General features: G+C 36.2%; 1 protein-coding gene across 3 annotated transcripts in view; it reads right to left on the bottom strand.

Annotated features, from left to right (window-relative positions):
* The window catches only part of LOC116179088 (guanylate cyclase 32E), a 74923-nt gene extending 58433 nt beyond the window's left edge, over window positions 1–16490 (bottom strand). For all 3 annotated transcript variants that reach the window (XM_031498797.1, XM_031498798.1, XM_031498799.1), the window contains exons 1-2: window positions 16122–16490; window positions 8696–8916 (exon numbers count right to left, since the gene is read on the bottom strand). In XM_031498797.1, coding sequence (XP_031354657.1) covers window positions 8696–8916; window positions 16122–16419 — 519 coding nt within the window. In that variant the 5' untranslated portion in view covers window positions 16420–16490. The remainder of the gene's footprint in view (window positions 1–8695; window positions 8917–16121) is intronic.
* Between the last annotated feature and the right edge of the window lie 6364 nt (window positions 16491–22854).

The following is a 22854-nucleotide window of genomic DNA, read 5'->3' as shown; positions in this document are numbered from 1 at the left end:
ATCCATAAATTGTTTTGAACTATCTTTTGTTTTCCGGCATTTTCATTTTTAGATTTTTCGAACAACGACAACTCGAAAAGTGCCGGTCTGATCAGAAACTGGTCGAGGAACTTTTTATTCAGTTTTCGTTGTATAACACCAGCCCATAGTCCGTGCGCGCGAATTTCGAAACACGCTGTATATGTAAAAGCTGTTTACATGTAGTGTAGGTAAGTTTTAATTTAAGTGTTTTATATTTTGTTTTTTGAGATGATAAAAAAGTTTTTCTTTTGTAGTTAGGTAAACAGTAAGTGATTTAATAAATGTGTATTTTAAAAAAAAGTGATTTGTTTTAATTGACATCACCAAAACGCGCGGACGATGCAGACAGATCGGAAAATTTATTGTGCCAACTAGGATTCATAGTTAATCCAACTAATCATTTGAGACAATTTATTAGTTTTTCCAGCATAAATGGTATGCTACTACAACAAAGATAAAAAAGGGCAAATTAGGAGGTCCAGCAAATACTCGTTAGTTTATATAACAATACCGCTATGCTGCTGCGACTAAGCATTACTTGTTACAGGGACAAATTTTTTTGCAAGCTTATTTAGTTCCTCAAACAAAAATGGTATGCTTTCTTAACTAACTTGTATAATTTGTCACAAATAATTGTTTTAGCTACTGGAACAAATTTACTTCCAACAAGTTATGTTGATTTCCTACAGCAAATATTTTTGTTGAGGCTATAGCTACTAAAAAAATTAGTTGGAGTAACTAATTGTTAGTTGCGACAACATTTCTTTTTTTCCAGTGTACAGACCCTCAGGAATTCTAAATTATAGACCAATTTCGATCTTAAATTCCGTATCGAAAATACTAGAATCTCTCATAAAAGTTAGATTAATTGCCTTTTTGGAAACCCATAAATTGTGTAATAGTTCACAACATGGCTATAGAGTAAATAAATCAACTACCACAGCTTTACAAAGTATGTTACACTACATACACACTGCGCATAATAATGGCAAGGTTGTACCATCGTTAAGTTGTGATTTGTGGAAGGCTTTCGATCTGGTTGATCATGACTTGTTAGTGGACAAGCTATACTCATATGGCATTAGAGGCGTGACGCTAAATTTATTGAGATCCTTTATTAGTGATAGGTGGCAATATGTTGCAGTTGAGCAAATTTCTTCCTCGGAGCAAATTATTGAAGTTGCATCCGAATTAAAACCAATCAAGTATGGAGTACCCCAAGGATCTATCCTTGGTCCTATATTATTATATAATTTTTATTAATGACCTATTTAACTGCTTCGATCCATCTTCATGTGATATCACCACATATGCAGATGACACTAGTGGGAGTGTGGCTTGTGTTGAAGAAGAGTTAGAAATTAATTTAAAAGGTGCGTTATCAACTCTTATTAATTGGTTTAATGCAAATAAACTTTTACTTAATTTGGAAAAAACAAAAATTCTTCTTTATAAGAAAAATATGGGTTTGGATATCGCTCCACTGCGTTACCACTCAGTTCAATTAGAAAGGTGTCAATCCTGTACCTTCTTAGGAGTTATTATAGACACAGAACTTAGTTGGAAAGATCACATTGGCCATCTCAAAGCAAAATTACATTCATCGATTTTCGCATTGTCCCGTTGTAACCATAAAACCCTTTTGCAAATATACTATTCAATATTTGAAAGTAAGGTGCGGTACGATATCTCATTATGGGGAAATGCTACTAGTCATAGAATTGCTAGCAAATTTAAGGTTCGAAAAAGAGCAATCAGGGTAATGTTTTCGCTACAGAAACGGGAATCCTGCAAACCGTATTTTAAAAACTTTCAGATTGCAACCGTCTATTCATTATATGTGCTTGAATGTTTATGTTTCGTGTTCAAAAACAAAAAATTATTTTCATTAAATTGTGATAACCACTCATATAATACTAGAACGAAAAATAACTTTTCTATAATGAGATCAAAAAGTAAGGTGCATAACTCGTCCTACCTACAGATGGGGGTGAGATTTTATAATGCCCTTCCGGCACATGTCAAATGTATTACAATGTTGGCTCCTTTTAAAAACCAAATTAGAAAAATTCTTCAATCAATGGTGCTATACACACTGGATGATTTCTTTGCGAATATCAAAAATGCTAGTCATATTTAAAAAAAAAATATAAATAAATTTTAATATATATACCTATTTACATTTCTTTTTTATAGATATATTTATATTATTTATTGTACTTTATTGTGTTTTTTATTTATGTTGTTATTGTGTGACAGTTACACCACATTCGTGGTTGAAATAAATGCTCTCTCTCTCTCTCTCTCTCTAAATTGAGCTGCAAGAGTTGTTATTAATTTACTGTTGAATTTAGATAATTTAAGATATTCTTCAAAACGTGGCAACTGTAATTCGATTACTCGATTAGGGGGTTCGTTTCACTATGCTATTTTTTAATCAGATATACCTACATTGGTAACTTGTGTGGCAATTTACAAAACAATAATTGCAACATTATTCAATTTATTATCAGTTTGTATCGTCGCGCGTTGTATATGTATCGAAATGAGTAAAATCGAATACCGGGCTGTTATAATAGTATATTTTTTAATTGCCTATTATATGTCAATTATATCTGTCATATGAGAATTATAAAGTAGTCTATGACGTCCGAGGGCGTAATGAGAGGCCATAATGGATTGTCATCTCATTATGGTCTCAAATAACACTAACAATAATCATCACGATTTGTAGATTGGAAATACATTATTTGGAATTAGGAAAAATAAAATTTTGTGTGCACCTCAGGCATTACTCGATATTTAATCCTCGGGCGACTTACAATCTCAGCATATGCCCTTGATACATAAATAACTATTACGCAAAGAGCATTAAATAATGGCTATTAAGACACGAGTATGAGAATTACGAAACGGGTCTTGGCGAGTTTCGTAATGAATATAAGTGTTTTAAATAGCCATTAAATGCGAGTTTCATGATCTATACAGAGGTGATGCGCCACTATAGCTTCAAAAGCGGTCCAAAATTTGAGATTTTTATTAAAAATAATAATCTTTATTTGTCATTCCACCAATCCTTGGCATCGTATGGGAAAAAATAAAAAATATATATAAATAATATATACAGAGGTCGAAGTAATAGGAATGGTCACAGAACTTTACCCTCTATAAGAAATAGAGAGAAAGCAAGAGAGCAGGAAGAGTATAATGAACCAAATAAACGATAGATAGGGGCGGAGGAAATAAGCAAAGTGGCAAGAAGCATGCCGAAGAGGGAACATGAGGAAATCGGACATCATCTGGTACAGTTCTCTACCAATCGGGAATGGCATAAATAGCGTGTACTTGCGCAGAATAAAGAGAAGGACAAGCGAAGAGTGCTAGGACTGCGGGGAGAGAGATTAGGAAGGCCACGCGGTGCTGGAAAGTGAAAGATATAAGAGATTAACAGATTATGCCTAGAACTCAAAATGGAAGAGGAAATTACAAAGGACAATATAATAAATTAACCTCATGCCAAAAGAAAAGCTGGAATGAGACGACGGAAGCGCGGTCAGTGATACCCAACAGCATGGGGGTGAGAAAAAGAAACGCGAATTGCTTTAAAAATACTCAAGAGATTTCATATTCAACTGGGTTACAGGGTTCTTATATAAATCCTTTAAACCGAATCCATCAATGAAACAAAAATATTTTATGTATCAACAACACTAGAAAACCATCATGTGAAGGTTGCTATGTAGGGAAAGTTCCTTTAAACCTACTCGATTATAAAGCATATATTTTCGACCGACACCCGGTATCTAGAAACGCTTTAAGTTGGGCGCTTCGCTACGAAAAGTGTCGTGCCGAAAGTATTTGTGTTAGTTCTAGGAGTTGAAATTAATAGTTATTTACATAAGAGTCAGAAAAATAACACATTATTGGCGACGAAATATTGAACTACGAGGCCCCTTTTGGGCCGAGTACTTTAATTTCCGAATCTGTCACTTTTCTGTTGTATCAAATTTTACCCGAAATCGAATTTTAATATAAAATTTGAATCTTCATTTATTTATTGATGCGTCGGAAAGCTCTTGTCATTTAGAAGACAAGGACAAATTAATATTTTAGAATTTCAGCCACGTTAAGCCATTATTAACAGAATTTTGTTTCCTATGTTAACTGGCCGTGCACATTCACGCCGTTATCAGGTTGATAAGAGACCTTTATCCCAACCTGAGAAATTGGTCTACCGATTTTAGAAATTTCAATCCGGCGAATTAAGTAAGTAAGCTAAATAAATGTGTTTCAGTAAACGTCATTCCGCATAGTCGTGTGGGGTATCAAAAGAAGCGCTCTTAATTTGAATTTTAAGACCAATTACAGATTTCTAAGACGTCAACAGGCTGCAAGTTTAATTAAAAAAGGACAGCATGCTGCCCAGTTAAAAAAAAAGTTGTAATGTACCTTCTTCTCCTAATAGGCTGCTCCTCCATAGGAAAGCCGTTGTTTAAGGAGCATCTTTTTTGTCATTTTATTTTCCGTGAGTACGTTAATTTATCACTTATAATTGCACAAGAGGGTTGTATTTTACCGAGTAAATTTGGGTTGTTTAGGTAATGAAAATCTGTTACCTAGTAATTAGACGAGAAAAACTGTCAACTAATAAAAATGCGACACCGCAGGTGGAGCATTTTTAGGTTGACAGTTTTTCGAGTCCAATTGCTAAAAGGAAACAGATTTGAATTGCCACAACCCAAATTTACTCGGTTTAAATACAAACCTCGAGTGTAATTCGGCAGGACAATTTAACGAACAAGAAATTCACCAAATTAATCAATTATTGACAGACGTCAAACTAGTCATATGGGAAAGGAGAATGCGATTATTGGTTCGAAAATGAATAAGTGAAAAAACCACTAGTGCATTTGTCGCTGGAAAAGTTGCAGGTAACTTTTGCCGCTGTCAAAGTGACAATTTCACTGCGGGTTATGCGATTTTTTATACATGAGTTGAATTGTCGGGGTAATTTTTGCGAAACCATTCCGCCCAAACGATGTTTTTGCCTTTGGTGTTTTAAACGAAACGTAAAATCGTTTTGCCTTCAAAACCTATTTCTACTTCTTTTTGTTATAAGTAAGTGACGTTAACTTGCAATATTTATAGATTGTAAGAAAGCACAAATTTTAACTACCACATAAGTGTAATGTTAACACTATTCTTTAAAGGTCTACCGCCTTTGTATTACTTACCGTAATATGACCAATTCCCACGCCGCAAAATCGGACACTTGACTTTTATGAAGGTTTTTTTTCAATACGTGTGTTTAAAATAAGTTTATTTTTATTACAAAAGAAATTTTAATCCCCCTTTTGTAACATTCGCGCCGGAGTGACTGAGCATCGGTCGTAAACAATATTCCTTTGCGGCGAAAAATAAACACGAAACCGTCCGGCACGTGTAACGTGGTTCCCTTTTTGTAGTCTTAGACCGAATGGCCCCAAAAACTTCCCAGACTAACCCCTTCCTATTTTTCCATTAATTATTAATTGACGCTTTTTTTCCTACAGTATTAAGTCAATTATTTTTCTGTAACTGTACTGTACTTGTAACGGGTTGTTTGTTTTTGGGGCTTAATTCCCTTAAAGGGTTGTAATTCTTTATTGGGACTTGGAACTTAAATTTTGCGTTCTTTTGTCAGATTTAGTGGGATGCAACAATTACTATTATATTTATTACCATCGACTAGCTCAGATACACTACAATCCCTCTTGCTTTCCGGGATGCTTACTGCAAACCTCTCCCGGATTCGTCGTACGAACTCCTTTAAACTCCTTCTAGGTGGGTATATTTACTTGTTCAAAAAAAAACCAACAAACACTAGGCAAAATTAACCAGTATATTGACTGACAATTAAAATACGAATTGGTCACCGAATAGGCTTTTCCTTTCCAGGATTTCTTACAAAAAAAACCACTCTATTTGCTAGAAATACCTCCTAGTGAGATATAATAAAAAAAAATAGGTGGCCACCCTACCGTTGAAACTCTTATTATAAAGCAAAAAATCCACCTATTAACGAAATATACACATACCTAATCCTACGTAAATCTACAGACATGAACTTAATAACGAACTTATAACTAACCTTGACCAATCCTGCAGTTGGGCTCAGCGAATTGGTTGACCTCTTAACTCGCGTTATCTTCTGGGCCCGTCGCGTCGTTTGGTTACGATGAAATACAATGCGTTGCCTATTGTCGGTGTGATCATGGGCAAGTAAATAGTGGTTACCCCGGTGGTCCGGGGAAAAAGTCGACACTTCTTGCTTATGCTCGAAACGATTTCCAGTGAGCACCTTTACCGCACTAAAATCACCGATTCTCACCGTATCGACCGCCCTTTACTAATCACTTCTTAACCCAATTTATTTATACCTCGATCCGTACAAAACCCTTGGCCGGACGCGGAACTTAACAATGACAATGTTAACTTAGGCACCGGGTAGCGCCTCCACGGTGTACCACTTTCCGACACTCGCAAAAAAGTTCCCGGCGTCTGTACTTCACCGGAAAAATTAAGCAAAACCTATATTATCGGCGGCGTGGTGACTTCCACGATCGCCGCGATAATTCTCCTCTTTACTTTCAAACTATCCCCCTGTGATTTTCCTTTTGACACGCCCGAATTTTACCACGCGCCCCAAAATCTCCAATTAACTTTGAATTCCTTGAGGCCGAATCGCCCTGATTGGTTCAAATTAAATTACAATTCTCCGTCCGCTTTACCACAAAAAAAAATTCCCTTTTCCAGGAATCGCCGCTGTTAGCGATCGATACGGTTCGATTCGAATTATATATGGGACATAGTATAAATGAGCCCTGTTAGTTTCGGTAATAAATAGCAACCAAAAATTGGAGGATTAATTAAGCGACAAAGGACCTCTTGACGCCCCCAATAGCAAAGTCTAATACATACCCGCCTAGATCTGACACTTTATATTTCTGGTTCAGGTCGATTTACTCAGAAATGCTGACACGGGGTTGTTTATGTTGTCTTATTGGTTTTAACGTAACTGTCCCATGACCGGTGGACACACGTGTGATGTTATTGCCGGACCCTTTTTTTTTCGAATTCCGTAAAATCTATATTCTAACCTACGCTAAAGTATCTACTAAATTGAACTAAACAAAAGAAAACAATTTAACCTATCTAATCTACCTAATGAATATACACGGGGCGTTACATACTCCCGAAGTGCAAGGAAAGGCTAGGTTGTCCTTGAGAAACCAACACACGGGAATTGTGCTGAATTGTATTTGTGACTCACTAAAGCCTACGACTTCCGGAAAGCATTTTGAGAACAATACACCATAGAATTGAAATACGCAGAACAAAAAATATGATTGGCAACTTAAATATGGAAACTTCGACTTCTATCCAAATATAAATTTACTCAATGTTTGAAATGATCCAGATTATACTTGAACTACCCTGCTCACCATTCGCTAACGAAACTGCAACCATTTTTTGAATAATTCGCTACCATTACAACCGTTACAACCTTTAAAAATTGCTCGACTCGACTAAAGGGTTGTTTATTGATCTTTTAAGCGTAATCAATCAATAAAATAAGCGCAATTTTTTTAATTGCGTAATTTAAAATCAATAACATCATTCCACTATTCAAGCAAAGAGACCATCATCCATAGTTCTGTATCTTCCAAAATTTATAATGCTACTGCAAAAAATTATTGATAAGCCCCTAGGTATTTTCAGCGATTCCTCCCGTACTTTTCATTGTGAATATGGATAATTTGCCGAAGTAATCGGATATGGTATTAGGGTATAAAAGCATTAATTTTAAAATCTGGACGATGGAAGGGTTGGTATCTTGTTCAAGGGAAGTAACTGATTAAATGGGGGCTAATTGTCTGGCCTATTAAGATGCGACAAATCTACTCTCTACTCTACCTCTCATTATAAACGCCCCTTTGTAATCTACGCATTTGGTCATAAGGGGTGACAGGGCAGCATTCAGTCTGGCTGGTCGTCTTTCGGATATCTGCGAGCCGCATTTATCTAATAAGGGTTGCGTTGACATTTTACTTTTTCATTATTAAGGACCACCATAAAATATCGTTCTGTAGTACCACATCCAAAGCAACTGAGATATAGCGCAGACAGACAGACAAGCTAAATGCGAATTGCCTCTCAGAACATCCTACATACAACGGTGTTGGCATAAGACTTCGATGTCAGTGACGACAGGGAGATTTGTGTTTGTTTTGACTCATTATCAAGCAATGTTAAATTAAAACTACGAGCTCTACATTAAGTAATTAAGTTGGCGTTATAATCCCCACAGCGAACTAATCACATTTACGACTGAAATTGCTTTAAAAAGTAGTAGTCACCGGAACACGGTCTAGAAAAACAACTTACAAAATGCTTACCCATTAAATGTGTTTTCTTCATAATAGCGTCTGCACGTGCCCACATTTTACAGTAGTTAAGTTCTTGATTGATTTGAACGTTCTGTTCTCTTGAGAATCGGTTCGTTATGAAACAACGAATCAAACAACCTTCTATTTTAAAAAAAGGGTCCGTCATTTGGATTAGATAATTGTGTATGACGTCGTTATATCAGTGAAATCTTATATTAAAAGAACAAAAAGTTAAATGTACTTACGTAACCAATCATGGGTAGATTCCATGCGGCCGAAACCAAAGCTTCGTGTGAGCAAGTATCGTCCGGCCCAATAAACGCAATGGTACCATTGTCTCTCATTGACGTCATGATTTTGATAGCTCGCCCAGCTAACGAAGATTTCCCCCGTTCCAATCCCGATTTCGCTGGATTTGTACCAATATCGGCTGCTACATAATTTAGTCGTTTTCCCGGCAAAAGTGCTGGAAACAAAAACGATAATTAACTATTGAGTTTCAAAACGTGGCACTAAAAACCTCAGGTTGCCACAATTACTAAACATGGCGGGCCTAGTCAAAATTGCAGTACAACCCGCAGTCTTAGTTTGCAACGAATTCGATTGATTCAGTCATGGTTTTCAATGGCATTTTATGATGAAAACCTTTTATACAGTCATAGAATCAATTTCTGCTACTTTTGCGATTGCACATTCTCGTTGCGGTTAATTCTTAATTCGAAAATATTAGTAGATTATAAGGTACGGTACATATACAGTGATATTCAGTTAGAAGTAGACATAGGGATTTCCTAGCTTTAAATGACAAAAACTCTTCTGAAGGACGCCTGATTTTATGCAACCAAAATAACTTCTTAAAGCAAATGAAGATTTTGCTGTCATATTAATTATTTGGTATATTAGTATTTTTATTTTCGTTCGTGTGGGACGTATTCAACTAAAGAATTTTAATTTAAATGCGATCCTCATAAGACACCGTAAACAACCCTCAATTTTAACAGAGTATATGAAACTGAATGTTTTAATTTTTGTGGAAGAGAATCCCATAAGAAACTTAAGGGAAGTAGCAGACAAATTTAATATCTCTCCATCATAACCTAAAAGTATTGTCGTTTTTATTAAAATCCAGAATGACAATGCAAAATGCGTGCGCATGTAAGTAAGTAAGTAATTTATTGTGTTAATACATTGAAGAAATGCTTACAGTCGTCCGAAAATCGTATAAAACATAAACATAAAATACATGAAACATATAGAACAATATTACATAAATAACATGAAAATTCATTTAGAAAACAAATAATTAAAAAATACAAACAACAAAAAATAACTTAAAGCGTTAAACTCTTGAGCTCGTTATCTAAAAACTCTTGCATGTTATACGACTATACGAGTATATCGGATTTTCGCGTAAAAAAGTTTTAAGTTTCTTTGAAAAAAGTTGTTCATTTAGAGATGGGAAACAAGAAGGTAAACGGTTATACAATACAGGGCCCCAATAATTATGTGCCGCTTGCGACGTTTTTAATCGTAATCTATCATTATATATTTGATTTTTGTTCCGAGTATTTGTAAGAATGAACATTTTTATGCGTTATATAATTTGTTTTATTTCTATGAACGAACAAAACAGTCAAAAATGTATTGTGATGGAGCTGTTAGAATTTGCAACGATTTAAAGATATTGCGACAGTCCTCCCTGTAGCCAGCATTTACAATATTCCGCACACAACGCCTTTGCATGGCAAACGTTATTTGAGTTATTTGAGTATTTGAGTATTATTTGAGTATTATTTCAGTTGAATAAAATTAGGAGTCTTTAAAAAAGATTTAAAAGTAGAAATCCCTATGTCTACTTCTAAATGAATAGAACTGCAGACTGATAGGTAACTAGAATGCATTTGTTTCCATGGAAATTAACACTCAAATAAACTGGAAACGCCGCTCGAGTCATTTAAAGAATTACGCTTAGAAAAAGGCTACACCATCAACGTATTCTGACTACAAACTGAAATACAGGGTGGCATATCTACAACCAAACTGGCCTATTTTGGGGTAGTTCAATGTGAATTTTTATTGGAGGTTCGTCAACCTTAAATGCGATGGTAACCTCGTTTACGTATAACCTAATACCATTAATATTTGCATCCCTTTTTGCTACAATAACCCTCAAAATGAGATAGTTCCAGTTTGCATCGTTTCAGAAACTTGCTTTTAACCAGCCGTTACTGTTAGCAATCCGAAAAAACTTCCATGTTAATCACAATGAGTCAGCTTATTTACTCCCTTATATTATTTGAAAAGCGGATCTGCAGTTCGAAAATGTTCCTTTGCGTAAATGAACGATCTTGCTACGAATCAGGCCTTCGCCCAGGAAGTTTCCTGCAACTCGTCTATTCACATATACATATAACATTGCTGGTAACTCGCAATTTTTCATCTGAATTTATTTAAATATTTCTCCACGACGGACCCGAAATGTAGGAATTCTCGGTACTTAATATGTTTTTTACCCGAAGTTAAACTGCGAATTCTTTAGTAGGTAGGTACTATTGTGAGAGATTTAACTCAATAAAATCAGAGTTCTTGAAATCGCACCACGAATCTTCACACATACCTACGCGACAAAATTCTCACAACGTAGCAACAAAAAAATCGACCGCAATTCAATTTTTTGCACACCAACGTTTTTACGTTGTCGCTCCTCAATTTTGGTACGGGCTCACGTTCGTAACTTCACGTATAGTAGGTACGTCGGGTACATGGCTAGAATGAGGAAAATACTGCACTTTTTGATTGGAATATATGCCACTTTGTGTGGTAATAGTTAATACCAACAGGCAACTTTTGAGATAGGGAGCCACTCGAAAATCCGTACAGGAAACCAAAATGGTGGCCGTAAAAATGGCGCCATTAGCCGCAATATATTGTTTTGTATATCTGCTCCTAATAGTCCGATTTTAATTTTCTTTTTTTTTATTGAAAGCTCTTGTGACGAGGAAACTTTTTTACTATATAACATTTATCTCTAAAACTTAAGGATTTAGCACAATTTAAAAAAAGTGTTTTTTTACGAATTTGAATCACATGTAAGCTCTTAATTGTGCAATATCCCGGTCTTTTCGACAAAAAAGGCCATCGTTTAGAAATTCAATCGATACAACCCCAAAACTCCTTGTATCTACCCTGTAAGTTCGGAAAATTTCAATCCGCCATGTTTTTTTTTTAAATGCGCAATATTTGTTTCATCAGGCACGAGATCAAACAGTATGAAAATTGAAAGGAAAAGCCTCGTCAATTTTTTTCTCTGAAAAACAGAAAATACACTCTGCTTTTAAAATAATTAAAGAAACACTCAGTATATCAATTTTAACTCTTACTCTCGCTCTTACTTATCCTATTTTATTTAACTAGTTGGTTTAAGATACGACGAATGTGAAATTTGGAGTGCTTATTTATCAGATCATGGGTTTTTTCGAGGCTTTTCTCTGGGGTTTTCTTTAAGAATATTAACGGAATATTATGATTTCCAAGTTTATACCTATTCATATAAGTTGAATCATTTTTATTATACAGGGAATCCACCTTCTGTAAGCGGACGATAGAGTCTCAATTGTTGAGAGTAATGGTAACGGTTTGTTGGTACGAGAAGCCTGAGGGGAAGCCTAAAACGTTTTCCGGATATGCTTTTTATACAGGGTGAAAATCTTCAATACATTTTTTAAAGAAGCTTTTTATGACATCCATAATTTTAAAAAGTTTGCTACCAATCCACGTACATTCAATTTGGGGTCAGTAACATACTTCTGCACGGTCAAAGGGGGCATACTGTTTTTAAATAGCAACCACTATTTTCTTGACGTAGTGAATTATTTGTCGATGCAAATTGATACAATAAAACTCGTTTTTCAAATAATTGAATTTTAATATTTCTTTAGCTAATCGACTTCGAATCGTATAGCTATAGACCGATTCATCATCAGACCTTAAGAGTCAGAATATTGTGCTGAATAATACAAATCCTTACATATGTTACACATAAACATCGGGTTGAGCTTACTTGTGATTCAAATTCGTAAAAAAACACTTTTTTAAAATTGTGGTAAATCCTTAAGTTTTAGAGATAAATGTTATATAGCAAAAAAGTTTCCTCGTCACAAGAGCTTTCAATCAAAAAGGACTATTAGGAGCAGAGATACAAAAAAATATATTGCGGATAATGGCGCCATTTTGACGGACACCATTTTGGTTTCCTGCACGGATTTTCGAGTGGCTCCCTATCTCAAAAGTTGCCTTTTAGTATTAACTATTACCACAGAAAGTGGCATATTCCAATAAAAAAATGCAGTTTTTTTTTGGCGTCCCCAACGTACTAGTAGTCCGTGACCGCTCGCGAGAATTAGCTTAGAATGTACTCAAAATGTTACGTCACGTGCTTGGATTTAAACAAAACGAAACGAAACTCTTTAGGTTCGAAGAGATCGTGACAACGGCGTTCGCTTTCCCGAATACGATTCTTGATATCGCTCAGACATACTTTAGTTCATGTTCGCTATGAAGCGATATACGTGTAAACGTTCCTATTTTTGATCAAATTTTATTTTTGAAACGGCCACCTATTACTACACCATACTTCTAGAATTTGTATAATAATGAAGAGGTAAATGAATAAGGGGTTCCCAAAAAGATTAAATCTATGATATTTCTTAGAAGTATTTATTAAGCAGCTTCTAAATATACTACTAAAAAGGTTTTAAAAAGACATTACTAGGACCTCTACTAATTATATTAAAAATTCCATTTCATTTGGGCGGAGTGTATCAACAAAGTTTTATTTTTGAGTAAGCAAGGCTACTTTTTGGTAGAGTTTGATTATAATTTTGCATGAAATCAATCATTAATATAGATATAATTAGGCCTTAGATGCTCTTCTACTGAAATGGCATCCATTGTTACCTACTATATGACAATCCATAATGGTACATAGTTCGTACAATTAAAATGTGCTTTTATGTCTCATGGCCATAAACCGAACATTCATTACCTTGGAGAAATTTATATAATTAGCAGCGAATAATTACGTTTTAAAATTAAAATCGATAGCTCATTCCGTGTAAAATCAGAATTAATACATCACACATTTAGACAAAAAGTTGTATACCTAATATGCCAAAAGCATAATTACTTTATAGCAATATTAATGTGGCGAGAATTTTCATTTAATTATAATAGAATTCACATTCATACACAGCGGCAACGTCATCCTTATTACGGTCGTCATAGCGGCGACGAACGTTGCAGGCAATATTTTTTTTACCCTGCTAGACCTAACCCCCCCACTATTGTGAATCAATTTAAGAATGGTATCCAATTTATGAGTTATTTAGAAGCTTTTCATATCGTAAGCTTAAAATTTTAGAGCTCGAATCTAAAATTTCTTATGGGGTACATTTTTTAGTATGATAGTGAATGTTAAACTGTATTTTGTGCGCAAAGTGTACCGAAACATTAGCTCGAGTTCTGGACAAGACGAAGTGTCAATCGATTTTGTAAGAAATCGTGAGGCACTTTAAAACATGAAAATAAAAGGGGTATAAACACGCACAAGTCAAAACGGAAAAGCACTGGAGAAAGTCGAAAATATTCTCGAAATTTATTTTCATTCATTAAATAACAAAAACTCTTCTGAAGGACGCCTAATTTTATGCAACCAATATAGCTTCAGAACACAAATGAAGATTTGGCTGCCATCTTAATTAATTGGAATATTACTGCTTTGGTTTCCGTATTTTTATTTTCATGCAATGCATTCAACCGAAGAAAAAGTGGATATTGTTAATTGGTAAAGTGACGGTGACAGTTTAAGGAGCATAGGACTTATTTTCTGTGCTGATTACTTTAAAGTTAGTGGTTGTTTAAATGCGATCCAGATAAGATACCGTAAACAACCCTCAATTTTAATGCAGGATGTGAAACTGAATGTTTTATTGTGGAACAGAATCCCATAAGAAACTTAAGGGAAATAGCGGCCGAATTTAAGATCTTTTCATCATAACCTAAAACCATACTATGTACTGTCGTTTTTATTACAATCTAGAATGACAGTGCAAAATGCGTGCGCAAGTTATTTTGGTTGCATAAAATTAGACGTCTTTCAGAAGCGTTTTTGTTATTTAAAAGTAGACATAAGGAATACCTATGTCTACTTCTAAATGAATAACACTGTAGATGTAGACGCCGAAGAACTGGGATTTTCCGAATGAAGCTTGGCTGAAGGTTACGAGTGAATTACTAGTTCCGGTGGTGAGTAGCGTAGAGATGGACCGGTTTTCCCCAATGCTTATTCTGTTCTGTTTAGAAAGTGTAATTGCAGGTAGTAATCTTTTATTCTTTCTCCCACTAACTATCAATCTCTGAATTTCGTATCACAAATTGTTATTATTGTAGTGAATATTCCAGAAATCCCAATAGACATTGAGGTGCCATTAAAGATTCGTCAAAACTAAGTCAGAAAACCGCAACTGGTGATGAAGCACTCGTACTGGGAGAGCTGATTGTCGGTGTTGATGTTGGATTCAAGAAAGGTGCGCATCAAGTGTTGGTAGCAGACATCGTCGATGAGGGGATTTTAGGAATGGACTCGATAAGGAAATTCTGGTTCATGATAGACCTGAATGGAGAATGAAGAAGTTCCTATTCACAGGGAAGGAAACAAGCTGCTACGTGTAACGCTTGTGGATGATGTCACCCTACCCCACCCCGCCCATGTTGCCCGAAAGTTGCGATGAAATCTCCGGAAAAACTGCTTGGGTGTGATGGAACCCAGTTATACCAATATGGGTCGGGGAATCAATTCTTTCTTCAAAAATGACGTCGTCGAGCAAGTACCGCCATTAAGTTCGTGATATAAACCAAGAGTTGCCTGGGACTGTGCCTCCGCTACAACCGTCGCCCGTGTTTTAAGAGGAGGGGGAGGGGGGGGGGCAATGTAACGAATATTCCAGAAATCCCGATAGACATTCACGGTAATATGAAAAATCACATTACTTTGAAAATAAGCGGGCCTTAACAACCCCGCAAGTCGCCAGTTGAAACGTCAATAAACAACAAATAGTGAACAATAGCAAAATAAGAAGATTTTGAAAAACAATTTCCACAAACTTAAATTGCCCTGTAATCTAAATAGATCTAAATAGACTTGTTTTCGCAATTTCTACTTCTATCCAAATCAAACTTCTCCCAAATGGTTTGTTAAATTTATTAGGAAATGCCAAATTCGACCAGGATAACTATAATTTGTACGGGCCCGGTAAGTTATTGAAATGGTACGTAAACAGGTTAATTTATGGGCATAAACAATAAAGCTTTTAGTATAAATGTTTGGATTTTGAAAATGTATTTGATAATGCGTATGTTTGTTTATTGCGACGCCTAATTAAGAACTTGACGTTAATCTTTGCTTTTGACTTCGAATTTGTTAAAGTTAATCAATATTCACTTACTACCCTACGCAACTTCCTACGGACGAGGATTTATCCTGTACCGCGCGTATCGAAATGTAAACATTTTTTAAAATTCACCCCATAAATACGAATAACTTCCCGTGACATTTACCCCATTTTCGCCCAAGTAAATTCTAAAGAGACAATAATTAATTGTGAAAAATAATACCTTTATCATTATTGACAGCTTCGACGGCCAGTGGTAAAGCTCCTAGAACAACTTGTGCTTGTCCATAAGCTCCAAGGAAACCAATTGTTACGGTCTCAGCATCTTCATCGGCGCCCGCTTTTACAGTGGTAAAATCGTTAATGGTATAATCGTCCTTTTGAGATTCTTCGGCACATGACGAAAATGTCTCCGGTAATTTCTCGCCAATATCGAGATTTGTCATTTTACACATGGTCATTACAGAAAGTTGCATTACAATTCGTATATTACGGATTATATTTTTACCCTTTAGCAACATTTTATACAAACTTTCATTCTATATACAAGTTGACATGTAAAGTATTTTCGTAAATTTCTTTCTCATTTCCACAACACTTTTCCGCGCGGGTGGTTCAACGCACACTGAAACATGTCACCACCCTGCTGATTTTCCTGAATGAAATTTTCTAAACATCTCACGCAGGCGTTAACGTTGGTCCACATTCTCAAAGGTATAATCTACGTTTGCTCAGAAGACGGTCTTTAATCATGTGGACAAACATCATTTAGATTCCGCATGGCATGCTACCCTATTTAATATAGTAAATTTAGAGTTCTTTTCATTTCACATTAATAAATTGGAGAAGGGAAGGCGATGTTGTTAGAATATCAAGTTCAGAATACGATTTGAAGTATGTGGAATAACCCTCCACACTTTTTGAGAGTAGATGTTAGGGACGCTTAAAGATTGAAACTCGGGCGATACTGGGAAAAGTTGATCAAAAGTGTTATTCGAGAAAGCGTACTACTGTGATTGAAAGGAATCGCGTCTGTGTGTCACATACGTATTTGTCAATCCCTTCCTTATAATCCATCAATGGATCGTTTTCTATAACATATCCCTGCCCGCATGTGATGCTAAAAGTTGCTGCAATTAAGGAGAAAATTATCGTGAAATCACCAATAGATATCTAGGAAAATTCCCGGGCTTTGTTTACAGGTTCTTCATTTTTCAACTCATTCAACACGCCAGTTTTAGTTTATGTTCCATTAAATCACGTAATCGATAGCAGTGGAATCTTATCAGGTAGTTTAAAAGCCGTTAGTACGATTAGCAACAGATGCTTTATTTTATAGCAATTAGCAAGCTGCAGGAGCCATATAAATCATTGTAAAGCTTCGAACAATTCTGAATATAATTTAGAGACGTCAAAAATAGCGTAGAGTCCGCCGTCGCGATCTTTTCCATAGAAAAAGAATTGTCATATGTTCTGAACGTCATTTTATATCGTGCATTCAAAATAAGAATAACATATGTCATTAGAATACACAACCATCTGTTTTACTTTATCTACTCCAGTTAATGTAATCACTTTATCTATCCTTACGGTTAAAGAACGGCTTAGCCTACTCATTCAAACATATTAAAATGTTAATTTAACATGTGCTATAAAATAAAGTAATATAAAACAAAGAATTTAGTGCTAAATACCATACATCGAATTAAAATGTATCGAAAAATAAGTGCTTTATGAGCATTTTTTTATTAAGTTACAAATTTGCCGTATAGGAAATGTTATACGTGTACCGCTTCATAAGGCAACGGAACCAATATGCGAGAAAATAAAGCGCGTTAGGATAAGAATCGTATTCAAGCAGAGTCAAAACGCTACAGTATTGCCGGTTCTCTTAACCGTCATAATGGAGAATGAGAGACGGTGTTTTTGCTATGTATGTATAAAAATAGTGTGAACGCTTAGGTTTCGTTGGTGTCATACATAAGTAAAAATTGGGTGGGAGAAAAGCACTCTTATTCAAACTTTTGAAGCGAATCTATGCAGCTCGAGCGATGCGTTTTCCGATCGCGTATTGGTGTCTTAGCCAAACCTTCGGGGCGTAGATTGCGTAACACGAAATTTTTCTCCGGGCTTTAAAAGCAAATCTTTCAATTGTGTACGCAATATTTTTGAGTAAAATTTCATAGTTAATTAAGTTCGAACCGAAAGCCGTATACACAACGACAGTATATAAAAGATTCGTTAGACCCGCAACCGAAACTCGACGCATTTATTGTCGTGGGTACTTTATCCATTCAGTATGAGGTGCCCTTTCGAACAAAACAATAATAAGTGGCGTACACGGTATGTTCAACTGAAAATACAGTGCGAATCAGTTACCTCCTTACTGTGTATGAATATTTGCGGATCGCATTTACATAAATTGTTGCCACGAAAGCGTTCGGATCCAAGGTACAAAACGGTCATTATGGATATATTTAGAGCGGTTAGACGATTAAAAAAAAACAAGTTTGTCAATCAAAACTGTGCACCTCTCTTGTGTATACAGGGTGTTATTTAAATCTACATTAAGCGGCAACCAGTAAAAAAGTTATAGACAATTAATCGTGCTTTTGTTGGCTGTCAAAATTCTAAGTTATAAGGGTAATTTTGGACATTTCATACTGCGGAAGATTGATTATTATTCCACCAAATAAACCAAATTTCAATATATCAATATGTTTCTATTAATAACAGCTAATGCACAAATGCGTTTAATATACAAATCGTCCATTCACACATACAGAATCTTGTCTTTTACGTTACCAAGATAACATAGTAAATTGCGAGAAATCTGAAGCACGGTTTGTTCCGGATTCAATTTTGTCACCCATCTTTCAAAATGCCATTGGCGGTACTTACGATAAAGTTAAAAGAACGCAATGTACATCCCGTCCAAACTAATTACTTCGGAATCCCAAAGTTATGAATCCGATCCCCAGAAATCAATATGTACGGAAGATGACAATTAAAATTCCATGCGTTCTAACTTACGCTTTCAGCTGTTTGATTAAGCGAGATGTCTATTTTTATTTGGTCTAGTTATCAGTATCATCTGTTTTCGCTTTCGAGAATTACGTAAAGTTCGTAGTAAAGTTAAGTACAATTTAACTTAACCAGAATCGCGTTCCATTAATAAAGTTGTACAGTGTAGAGTAAGTAATTATTCTTTGGTTCAAGAGGGATTATACGTGTAAAAGCGAAATAAATCCATAAAGAGCGTTTAAAAAAGCGGCAGAGCGTCTCGTTGTGACTCCACGGAGTCATTGGATTTGGCCCATTTTCAATAGGCTTGTTACATGTGGCATATAGGTCAACTGTGCAAAGTTTCAACCGAATAGGTTCAAGCGTTTGGCAGGGACAGAGAGGCGTTACCCCACGGGGTCATTGGATTTGACCCATTTTCAATAGGCTTATTACATGTGGCATATAGGTCAACTGTGCAAAGTTTGAACTAAATAGGTTCAAGCGTTTGGCAGAAACAGAGAGGGAATCGACCCATTTTCAATAGCCTTATTACATGTGGCATATAGGTCAACTGTGCAAAAACTAAATTGAACCAAATCGGTCCAAGTGTTTTACAGTTATCGTGTTCACGGACAGACGGGCAGACGGACACCATCGACTCCCCTATAAATCCTGCATCGCTTTGCTCTGCCGCTTAATAACGACTAACGTGCGTAGGGACCAATAACAGAGAGTTATTTAATAACAGTTTTAAAACTGCAGTCCCCTTTAGATCCATAATCTAGTAAATTAGGACAAACCAGAAGATATCACCACGACACGAAGAGAGGTTCCGATTCTGTATGATATGGAAGTCAATATTTCAGAGGTATTGTAAATTTTCCTTTTACATTACAGTATAAAAGCAGTACTTAATTGGTTCCTTTTAAGAATGTTGAGTAATAATTACAAGTTTCATTGATGTTAATAATTAAAGAAGCATTTTTTGTTTGGGTCTTAGAACGATACAAATCTCCATGAATTGGTTAATCAAAGCCTAATGCTATTTTGTGAAAATTTATTAATTAAGTACCGATTAGCAAAGGGTTAGTTTTTTAGGTAATTTCCATTAAATTTGAAAATTTCCTGTAAATGGATACAAATTTATTAGTCCTAAGGTGCATCTTATTGTTGCAAAAATGAAGCGTATTTTTAATAGATATTAATAGACAAACGTATTTTTAATTTCTTATGGTTATTCAAATAGGAGTATAAATTTAGAATTTCAGAGTTTTATAATTTTGAAAGCGTGAATGCATTAATCAAAGTTATGTAAGTATTGTTATGCGAAAATTTATTACCTAAGAACCGATGAGCAAGTTTCTTAGTTGGCTCTCAGGCAGTCATTATTTAATCACTAGGACACCCAGGTTAAATGCATGGATATCCTTTCTCTTTTGATTTGTTTTATGTTGCCACAGCTCTCTCTGGCTACACATTTACTCACAGGTAAGATTTTTCTTTTTCTTATGAATGCATTTGTGTTTTCTTTATCGAAACAGTTATTGAGCGTTGTCATATTGTGTTGTAAGACTTCTGTGTATTCCCGCCTGTAATGTTTATGCGATCATTGTTGAATTGGGGGGTTTTAATTAGACGTTAAACTTGCTAAGTGTTTTGAGTTAAGTTTAATCAATAATTTTGAATATGGGAGAGGGGGGAGGGTATTTTGTATCTGTAGAGTTTTTCTATCCAATTTTGAGGACAGTTTTGTTTTGATAGTGACTAGAATAAACTGGTTTTTTAAAAGAATTAAAGAAACTGGGTGGCGTTCAACTCTGTGGTAAGTGCAACGAAGTACCGAAGATACTCTAAACGAATCGACCGCTGTGCAAGAAGTCAAGCCTTTAATTTTTTCCAACCCTGAGTTAGTTGGTCGTTTATGTGGCGAGTTTGAGTTAAAGCAGTGCCAACCCAATCTTACCGTTATAACTTCCGCAACAAAGGGTCGGCAGGGTATAAATACGGAAACCAAAACGCCAATATGACACTGATGACACTGATCGTTTGGCTCTAATACATCACTATCCGCGTTCGCGGTCTTCCTCGACCGGCGTATCTCGGTGCCAACGCCTACATGAGTATATTTGTATATAATATGTGTAATATGTATTGTAATCTTAGGTTTCATTGTTAATAAACACCGTCACTGTTAATTTTTCCACACAGCGGTAACAACTGATTATTTCTTCGGGTGTACTCTGCACGGACCGGCTACAGAATTTTTGCTAATTGCACCGCCGTGAAAATTTTCAAAATTCTTGCTTTCTTCCTTGGAATAGCTACGAAAATCCTGGTCCTCAACGCGAAGGTAACTTGATGTAGACGATTGCTAGCTCTTGGCTTAATTTCTTTTTTTCGGAATCGACCCAATGGACCACTCATTTCGCGAATGGATATTATGCATTTTATGCTGAGGTTCCGACCTTTCGAACGAAGATGGTTTGTTTGCGTATATATTGCTGAATTTACGATTTACTTACTTTTGAAGACGCATAGAGTTGCATTATTTTATTTTTGGACAAATTTACTCGTATTATTGTTATATTAATATTGTTTGGATACATTCTCAATTAATTTGAAATTGTATACCTACTGGTGCACTGATTTCGTACTATGGAAGTTTGCTTTGTGCGTTGATGTGTATTTTGTTTCCCAAACAGCAGAGTGATATTGCTTGCGGCTTATGGTATTTTTCTAAGTTCTGTAGTGTAAAGTTTTGCCGAACGTTAAATTTAATATAGTGGCGTGTACTGGAAGGATTTTGTTTTTGCTCATTTTGTGGCCTACGCCGAAAAGCCTACTTTGAGTGAGCTACCGAGTTGTGTTTGTGTCAGGTGGACTGGCCTAAGCAAAGTGAATTCCGCAGGTTTATTTAACCCAGAATTGACATTGCACCTACTACAGGAACCAGGGGGATCAAACAAGGATGTCCGCTTCCCCAAGGCTCTTCGCGATAGCACTTGACCACGCTATAGAACAAACAAGGATGGTGGTGACGAACCTTAGCACAGGCGGCCAATTACTACTACCGACATTACTGGCGTACGCGGACGATCTATTTGTAATCCCGAATAATTTATAAGACACTGAGGACTTCGTCCAGGCCAGCGTGATACCAGGTACACCTGGAAATGGTGGACCTACAAATACACAACGAAAAGAGCTACATGATGACAAGAGTGCCAAGAAACAACACCCCCAGTACAAAGAAGGAGAGAAGACCATAATAGCCGAGAAGGAGATAACCATGAAGCACAAGATCAAATATCTGGGAACGTACATAAGCAGCACCCTCAGCAGGCACAACGCAGTGCAAGACAGAATAACCAACGCATTCAGAAGCACACACGGAATCTGGAACTTCTTACGAGAGAAGAAAATACGGGGCAGCTGGAAAATGATGATTTACAACACGAACATAGCACCGACAATGTTATACGGAATTAACACTTCAGCGCTAACAAGGAGCAACAGACGAACATTGAGGAGGGCGGAGTGGAAGGCACTCAGGATACTGAAGAAAACAGCAACCTCACAAGAAAGCAGAGAAGAGAACTACTAGAAGGAAAGACGACTACCAGGAGACTGAAGATGATTCAGAGGAGATACTGGACATACCAACAAGAGGAACAAAGACCATATCATACGGGCTGCCAAGATTCTGTGTGCCTCGGAATGGAAGGTACGCCGACCCTGCCACACATGGAGCACCACCATAAACCAAACGGTAGAGGTCTCGGGGATTACCATGGGAAGATGGGAAGAAAAGAGCAAAGACACACATCAAGGAAAAAAGAAAGCAGAAGAATACTGGAGTTGGAGGAAGAAGCCAAGGGGAGGGGGAAAAGAGGACAGAAAGTAACGCAGGGAGAGGACAACAATAAAAAGGGCCTAACGCATCCTCACGA

The sequence above is a fragment of the Photinus pyralis genome, unplaced genomic scaffold (genome assembly GCF_008802855.1).
Source record: "Photinus pyralis isolate 1611_PpyrPB1 unplaced genomic scaffold, Ppyr1.3 Ppyr1.4_LG8, whole genome shotgun sequence".
Classification (NCBI taxonomy): domain Eukaryota; kingdom Metazoa; phylum Arthropoda; class Insecta; order Coleoptera; family Lampyridae; genus Photinus; species Photinus pyralis.
The sequence above is the reverse complement of the archived record's forward strand: the minus strand, read 5'-3'. Positions and strand labels throughout refer to the sequence as shown.